Source organism: Bufo gargarizans, chromosome 2 (genome assembly GCF_014858855.1).
Source record: "Bufo gargarizans isolate SCDJY-AF-19 chromosome 2, ASM1485885v1, whole genome shotgun sequence".
NCBI classification, from domain to species: Eukaryota; Metazoa; Chordata; class Amphibia; order Anura; family Bufonidae; genus Bufo; species Bufo gargarizans.
The window spans coordinates 4,917,883-4,927,077 of NC_058081.1; the positions used below are offsets into that span (position 1 = coordinate 4,917,883).

At 42.0% G+C, this 9,195-nt stretch overlaps 1 protein-coding gene across 1 annotated transcript; it reads right to left on the bottom strand.

The window, feature by feature from the left end:
• Window positions 1-6,043: 6,043 nt before the first annotated feature.
• LOC122929205 (olfactory receptor 11L1-like) lies at window positions 6,044-6,979 on the bottom strand. The gene has a single exon (XM_044282711.1). It carries the CDS (start codon window positions 6,977-6,979, stop codon window positions 6,044-6,046), a length of 936 nt encoding a protein of 311 aa, XP_044138646.1.
• Between the last annotated feature and the right edge of the window lie 2,216 nt (window positions 6,980-9,195).

Sequence of the window (9,195 nt, forward strand, 5' to 3'; positions counted from 1 at the left end):
TGTGCATGACACAGGGGGCACTGGATGGCACAAGAGGGGCTCAGGATGGCACAAGAGGGGCACAGGATGGCACAAGGGGTGCTGGATGGAACAAGGGGGCACAGGATGGTACAAGTGGGGCACAGGATGGCACAAGGGGGTGCTGGATGGCACAAGAAGGGCACATGATGGCACAAGTGGCACTGGATAGCACAAGGGAGCACAGGATGGCATAAGAGGGGCATAGGATGGCACAAGTGGGCGCTGGATGGCACAAGGGTGCACAGGATGGCACAAGAGGGGCAGAAGGGGGCACTGGATGGCACAATAGGGGCACAGGATGGCACACGGGGTGCTGGATGGCACAAGGAGGCACAGGATGGCACAAGAGGGGCACATGATGGCACAAGGAGGTGCTGGATGGCACAAGGGGGCACAGGATGGCACAATAGGGGCGCAGGATGGCACAATAGGGGCACAGGATGGCACAAGTGGGGCACAGGATGGCACAAAGGGCGCTGTATGGCACAAAGGGGTTCAGGATGGTACAAGAGGGGCACAGGATGGCACAAGGAGGTGCAGGATGGCACAAGGGGGCGCTGGATGGTACAAAGGGGCACAGGATGGCACAAGAGGGGTGCTGGATGGCGAAAGGGGGCACAAGAGGGGCACAGGATGGCACAAGAGGGGCGCAGGATGGCACAAGAGGGGCGCAGGATGGCACAAGGGGGCACAGGATGGCACAAGGGGGGCGCAGGATGGCAGTTATTTTCCGTGGTCTTCCTAGTCTTTTGGTGTTGCTGAGTTCACCGATGCGTTCTTTCTTTTTAAGAATGTTCCAAACAGTTGTTTTGGCCACGCCTAATGTATTTGCCATCTCTCTGATGGGTTTGTGGTGTTTCTTCAGCCTAATGATGGCTTCACTGATAGTGACAGCTCTTTGGATCTCATCTTGGGAGTTGACAGCAACAGATTCCAAATGCAAATAGCAGACGTGAAATGAACTCTGGACCTTTTATCTGCTCATTGTAATTGGGATAATGAGGGAATAACACACACCGGCCATGGGACAGCCGAGAAGCCGATTGTCCCACTACTTTTGGTTCCTTAACAAGTGGGAGGCACAGATGCAAACTGCTGTAATTCCTGCACCGTTCACCTGATTTGGATGTAAATACCCTCAAATTAAAGCTGACAGTCGGCGGGTAAAGCACATCTTGTTTGTTTGTGGTGGTGTATAGAGCCAAAAATGTTAGAATTGTGTCGATGTCACAATATTTATGGACCTGACTGTACTTTCACACTAGGGGCAGGATGGATTCGACAGGCTGTTCACCCTGTCGGATCCGTCCTGCCACTATTTCGCCGTTCCGTCGCTCCGTCTCCATTGACTATAATAGGGACGGGGTCGAGCTTCGACGCAGCTCGGACTAAAAAGTTCTGGATCCGACAGGACAGCCTGTCGGATCCGTCCTGCCGCTGCTGTGAAAGTACCCTTAGATACACATTTTAGCAATGTCAGTGATGGGATTAGATACACCGCTCTGCAGGCTGTATCACACAGGATAGGATTAGATACAGATGTGATTGGATATGATGTGTTTATTACACTCTGTAGATGGTGAGGGCAGAGCCTGTGGACGGTCAGTGATAGGATTTGATACACAGCTCAGCAGGCTGTATCACACAGTATAGGATTAGATACACATGTGAGGGCAGAGCCTGTGGACGGTCAGTGATGGGATTAGATACACAGCTCAGCAGGCTGTATCACACAGTATAGGATTAGATACACATGTGAGGGCAGAGCCTGTGGACGGTCAGTAATGGGATTAGATACACAGCTCAGCAGGCTGTATCACACAGGATAGGATTAGATACACATGTGAGGGCAGAGCCTGTGGACGGTCAGTGATGGGATTAGATACACAGCTCAGCAGGCTGTATCACACAGGATAGGATTAGATACACATGTGAGGGCAGAGCCTGTGGACGGTCAGTGATGGGATTAGATACACAGCTCAGCAGGCTGTATCACACAGTATAGGATTAGATACACATGTGAGGGCAGAGCCTGTGGACGGTCAGTGATGGGATTAGATACACAGCTCAGCAGGCTGTATCACACAGGATAGGATTAGATACACATGTGAGGGAAGAGCCCGTGGACGGTCAGTGATGGGATTAGATACACAGCTCAGCAGGCTGTATCACACAGGATAGGATTAGATACACATGTGAGGGCAGAGCCTGTGGATGGTCAGTGATGGGATTTAGACACTGAGTGAGAAGTAGATTCCTGTCGGTGTAGTAACATGGACACAGGAGTTGTAGGGGCTGTGGCTGCTGCAGGCAGAGCAGAGTGGGGGGGCGTAGCTCAGACATGAAAAACAGGTATTGGGGACATATGTATGCATGGTGAGGGGTGTTAGGAGCATATAAAAATAATTTTGATTTTGGGACCGGACAACCTCTTTAAAGTATTAAAGTTAGCTTTCCCAAGCCTACATGTTGCTATCAAATATAAGACGTGCTAATTATCATATAATTTTCCCAGAAACTCAGAAGAATGTTGACTGGCTTACGATACTCCTCCTTATGAAAAAGCACTGATTGAACAGTTTAAAGCTACCATCAGGGGAATATCTTTCCCAGAAACCCAGAGAGGCATTGCTTGGCCTACAATACTTTGCACATATACTACGCATACAAGGCACTCTCTGAACTGAGAAAGAGTACCCCCCAGACAACGCTAGTATATTGTCTAGAAGCCAAGAGTTGCATACTAGGCACTTTCTAGTTATACTATTTTGAGAGGTATGACCATATGATATTTTATTTAATTTCTGGATGTTTTGAAAAATAAAGGCAAAATATTTTAACAAAAATGTACCACTATCATAATGTACAATGTCAGTGTCACAAAATCAACCATCCAGTGGAGCGATCTCCAGCTTCGGCAAGTCCACTCTAGGAGATACACACTGCTGAGTCACGTCCCCTGGTGATGCAACAGCATCCTTAGTAACAGGATGGAATGCTCTATTTCTCCCTGCAGTGGGAATTTGCTGGAGGAGATTAACAGTGGGCTGATTACTCAGTTGTTCTATTCTTATGTGCTAGTGTTCTGACTAATGAAGCCATAAACCAGTGCTAGTGATAGTGTTCCTGGTTTCTGTGCTTATTGGATTGCTCAGTTCTATGACCCCGGCATGTCTTCGGACTAGTGTTGAGCGAGCATGATGGCTGAACTGCTGTTTGGCTCGAGCATCGCTATGCTCAGCACATCCAAGTGCTTGGCCGAATACTGCGGGTGCTCGAGTAAAATTTAACACAATGAAAGTCAATGCGAGACCCGTGCATCAAACCAGGTACCCCCTGCTTTGAAGAAGAGATGGTGTCTGGTTCACAAAAAAAAAATGTTAGAAATTTATGGAAACCCAATCAAAATGGTTTGGAAGAGGATGGCTGGATGCATCTTGTACTCCTATTATCTATGACATACAATAGACAACCACGCAGCGCCATCTATTGGTTTTATTGTCTTATGACTAGTGTTGAGCGCGAATATTCAAATAGCAAATTTTTATCTTGAATATAGCAACTTTGAGAATTTGTGAATATTTTGAATATAGTGCTATATATTCATTATAGCTAGTATTAGTAATTTTTTCCCATCTAAACACATGATACCTCCCTGCTTCTTGCTTGTGGGCCAATGAGTCATTGGCCCACAAGCAACTTAAGCAGGGAGGAATCATGACTTTAGATGGAAAAAATGATGAATATTCTAAAAAACAAATATATTTGAAATAGTGCTATATATTCGTTTTTTAGAATATTCAGCATTTTTTCCATCTAAAGTCATGATTCCTCCCTGCTTAAGTTGCTTGTGGGCCAATGACTCATTGGCCCACAAGCAAGAAGCAGGGAAGAATCATGTGTTCAGATGGGGGAAAAAAGAATATTCACTATAACGAATATATAGCACTATATTCGAAATATTTGCAAATTCTCAAAGTTGCGATATTCAAGATAAAATTTTGCTATTCGAATATTCACGCTCAACACTAGTCATAAGACTATGAAACCAATAGATGGCGCTGCACATGACTCATGAACAGCGCCATCTATTGGTTTCATAGTCTTATTACAATACTATTACTCTTGTCATAAGACTATGAAACCAATAGATGGTGCTGTTCATGAGTAGTGTAGATTGCTAATTTTCCATGCAAATGTTTTTTCTGCTCATTTGCTTGTCTTTCCCATATGCCCATGTTTATGCAAATGAGTTTTTACATGACAAAACTGTATAGAAAGGTCATTGATTATTATGTTAGATCAATCAGAAAACTTTTTGTCTCCCTAATGATATTGATCTAGGTGCACAGGTCCACCCAAGCCATCCAACAGATCTGAAGTAACTTTCAGGCTTACTGGCTCTCAGTCAGATGAAAGCTGGTTTGGAATGTCTCACAGTGCATGAGGCTGCCATTGTAAGGTATGCTGACTAAGCATGTCATCTGCCTCATGGATAGATTGATGGCTTGCAAATACCTGGCTTTTGGCATATAGCCTTTGTGTGTTTTTTTTTATTGTATGTCACAGATAATATGAGTCTAAGATACATCCAGCTATCCTCTTAATGCTGTTTCCAAACCATTTTGATGGGGTTTCCATCAATTTCTTCTTCTCTTCTCTTCCAAGCAAGGGGTGGCTGGGGTTCTCCCATTGACTTCCATTGTGCTTGGTAGAACACACGAGCATACCGATGTGTTTGGCCAGAGCACCAGAGCACTTTGGTGGTCGATCAACACTACTTGTGACTGCTCTCTATCTCTTGTTTGGTACTTCTTAGGCTGTCTGGTTCTGACACATTTACATACGACCCTGTTTTTGTGCTGTTTTGTCTCTTGGTGTTTGTCTGTCTCTGAACATAGGTAGCGCAGGAGCTGCTGACCAGTTACGGTCTTGCTACCTAGGGCTTGTATTGAAGTAGGTAGAAAAAGCAGGCTGGGTTCTAGGTCAGGGCTCACTGTCTATGTCTGTCTCTACCTATAGGCATTACAGTCATGAATTTTTTTTAAATCAAAATTCTTGTTTTCATAATTGATAGCATTCCAAAGTTATTACCACATAAATTGAAACATGTTGAATTTGACAAATGGATGTCCACCTAAAGTCAAAACTAGTTTAATACCCAACGCTGAACAAAGAAAAAAGGTGTTGGTAATTATAGAAGTGTCTATATACAGTATTTGTCCCTGCATATATCCCAACCACAGATGAGCGAATCAAATCACACGAAGTGTAATTCGATCCGAATTTCAGGATAAATTAAATTCACCTAGAACTCGAATTTCCTTGTGCTTCGTGTCAGCGAATCGATTTACCTGTAATAGTATAAAAAACTAAAAATTCAAACTTACCTCTTCCATTTGCTCGCGATCGGCCACCAGCCTCCATCTTGCTTGAAGATCTCGGCCGAAATCCAGTGCAGCGAGAGATCTCATCATCATGCAGGCTGGCGTGATGACATAATCTCGCACCGCATAGGATTTTGCCGTGTTCTTCAAGCAAGATGGTGGCGGCCAGCCCGCCTCGAGCAAATGGAGGTGGTAAGTTTGATTTAAAAAAAAATGTATTCTTAATTTTACACTTAATGATGTATGAACGCGGCATCTGAGGGGTACAATGACGGGGGTGGCGCTATGGCAGCTCCCTGTCATTGCACCCGCTACTTACAAAATAAAAGTGCTTTGTGGCGAAGTTATTCGTCACAAAGCAAATTTTTTTGTAAAATTTGGCGAAGCAGCCGAATTGAGTTTTCCAGAAATTCGCTCATCTCTAATCGCAACCACAGTTCCCACCTTAATTTTTAGAACGTTAGTTGCCCTTGATAGTTTATGCAATCCAGCCAATGCATATGGCCAAAACTCTGTCCACCTAAAGTGCCCAATGGAAGCACAATGTTGTGAACAGAATCAAGGTATTAAAAAAAATATATATATCATATGCAGGAGCGCATATGAACTAAAGGTAGAAAGACTAATGCAAGAACTCATTTAAAAGGTAGACAGCTTTTTTTGTTCCTGAGATTCTTAAAGGCCTTCTTAATATCTCTATTATTCAGACTGTAGATCATAGGATTGAGGAGCGGAGTCACTACAGTGTAGAACAGGGAGAGAATTTTCTTTACATTTCCCTTATTTGGAAATAGATAGATGCAAATTATGGATCCATAATATAAAGACACCACGGCCAGGTGAGAGCTGCAGGTGGAGAAAGTCTTCTGCCTCCCGGTCACAGATGGAATCTTCAATACGGTGACAATTATATAAATATATGAGACCAGAATCACAATAAATGGAGAAAGTACATATGGTACAGCCAATATCATGTCTTCTAGTTTCAGAAAAAAAGTGTCTGAGCAGGAAAGTTCAAGTAAAGGATCTAAATCACAAAAGAAATGGTCAATGACGTTTGGTCCACAGAACTGCAATTGACTCATGGTTATCGAAAGAGTCAGTGTAACTGCAAGCATTATTACCCAACACAAGAGAACGGCTTTTACACAAAATGTGAGGTCCATGACGGAGGTGTAATGTAGAGGGTTGCAGATGGCCTGATACCGGTCATAGGACATTACGCTCAGGAGAAGACATTCCAATGATTCTGAGGCTGAAAAAAAATAAAATTGAGTTAAACATCCGACAAAAGGCACAAAACTTCCTTCATACAACACAATGTGGAGCATGTTGGGAACGATGGTGGTGGTGAGGAGAATATCTGTGAAGGAGAGCTGTGTGAGGAAGAAGTACATGGGAGAGTGGAGAGATCTGCTGGAGGACACCACCAGAATGATGAGGAGGTTTCCACATACAGTCACACAGAAGATGATCAGAAGCAGGAGAAAGAAGCAGATCCTAAATTTTTTTAAATTCTGAAATCCCAAGAGCAGAATCTCTGTCACTATGCTGGAATTGTTGTGTGGCATTTTCAGAGAGATTTCCCCCCACCCCAAAAAATATTAATATGATAAAGAAAATTTCATAAATGTTTCAGGTCACAATTATAGGGCTTCTCCCTTGTAATCACACTTGAGGCTGATGAGGCTCACTATCCCGTATTGTATTATGGTTGTTGGATATCAATGTGATTCTAAAACTCGTGTAGAAGTTACAAGGACATTCTCTGAATAATGCACCCGACTTGAATTATCTTTCCTTCAGTCGGAAACTAAAGCTGTCTTTTAAAAATAATTTTGAAAAGGTAAAAATCCCTCCCAAAAATATAAAATCAATGTAATAAAATATTATATACATCAATATACATTACAGAAGATAATGCGTTCACATAATGTAAATAAAATTCCGGTATCTGTTCTTTCCTTTGAAATATAATCTCTGCAAAATTCTTCTCTTCGTGTCTGACAGAAGCGCGGTATGAAGCTTCACTTGTTTAGGGAAATGAAGGATCTGGATGATTTTGTGTGTAAAAGAGCAAAATAATGTCTTCTTGTCTGAGATACAAACAAGACATAAGATCATTACTAGCTGCTCCTTTTATAGATGAAACACTACAAAACACTGGCGAAGGAACGCTGGGGAGATTTCACTAATGGTCTCTGGTGGGAACACTCACATCTTTAACATTTGACTTCATAGTTTTGAAAAGATGAATCTAAAAATTAAATTTTAAAATATTTATATATATATATATTGTATACAGTAAATCATGGTAAAAAGAAAGTGCACCCTCCTTTTGCTGTAATAGTTTTATTAATCTGGGCCTAGTTAAAAATTGTGTGGTGGAAAAAAAAAAAAAACCTTACTTATTTCACAATCATTAAAAGGGTTTTCTGTTTTTTTTTTTAAATCCCCCTAACTACCCAGCATGGCCTCGCCGAAGCTGGGGATCACTCCGCTGTAGCCCGGACAGGTGAGTTTTTTGACAATGAAATTGTACATTATGATAGTGGTAAATTTTTGTTAATATATTTTGCCTTTACTTTTTCATTCAAAATTACAGAAAATGTAATAACATTTTAAATTATAATATGGTCATACCTCACAAAATAGTATATGGAGAAAGTGCCTGCTCAGTGCCACTCTGTTCTGGCTCTGTGGCTCCCCGGGTGTCTTCACTGAACTTCCAATTCTTTACTGTCAACCTCCACATAGAAAGGTCAATATCTGGGTTCAGTAGTGACCTATCTCTAAGTAGCACATCACTGTTGGACCACTTACAGGTACATATTAGAGATTAACAATTTGATTCTAAACAAATAAGATTTGTTACAAAGTTTACAAAAATGTGTCTGTCAAATAAATCCCCAAAAATATGCCCGGTGCTATCACAAGGGAGGGGAAAAAAATGGAGGACCACATTAGCCAATCAGAGGGCAGTAGGAAGGGAGATCTGTATACTGACTGAGAAGACACACCATGGTGTGTTCAGCTTCTGACCTAAAAGGAGGGTGTCTGGCAGTGTCTTACAAAAAAACAATTATAGACAGAAGCTACAGTGTAGTGTGATAGGGACACTATAGAGAGTGATAGAGAAATATAATTATCTACATTTTAGGGAATTTGATAAGGAAAATCTTTGACGAGGTGAGGGGCTGGGTACCATGTGCTTAATACAATATATATATATATATATATATATATATATATATACATGTAGGAAAAAGGCAGCACTCCAAAAAAAAATAATAATACTTTATTCACCTCAGTGGCAATGGCGACGTTTCGGCTCTATATCAGAGCCTTTCTCAAGCAAAGTAACAGGACACAGTTAACAATATATATATATATACAGTACAGACCAAAAGTTTGGACACACCTTCTCATTCAAAGAATTTTCTTTATTTTCATGACTATGAAAACTGTAGATTCACACTGAAGGCATCAAAACTATGAATTAACACATGTGGAATTATATACATAACAAAAAAGTGTGAAACAACTGAAAATATGTCATATTCTAGGTTCTTCAAAGTAGCCACCTTTTGCTTTGATTACTGCTTTGCACACTCTTGGCATTCTCTTGATGAGCTTCAAGAGGTAGTCACCTGAAATGGTCTTCCAACAGTCTTGAAGGAGTTCCCAGAGATGCTTAGCACTTGTTGGCCCTTTTGCCTTCACTCTGCTGCCCAGCTCACCCCAAACCATCTCGATTGGGTTCAGGTCCGGTGACTGTGGAGGCCAG

What these genes read in the sequence shown, in the direction of transcription:
- LOC122929205 (XM_044282711.1), bottom strand. Translation starts at nt 6,979, where the DNA reads ATGCCACACAACAATTCCAGCATAGTGACAGAGATTCTGCTCTTGGGA.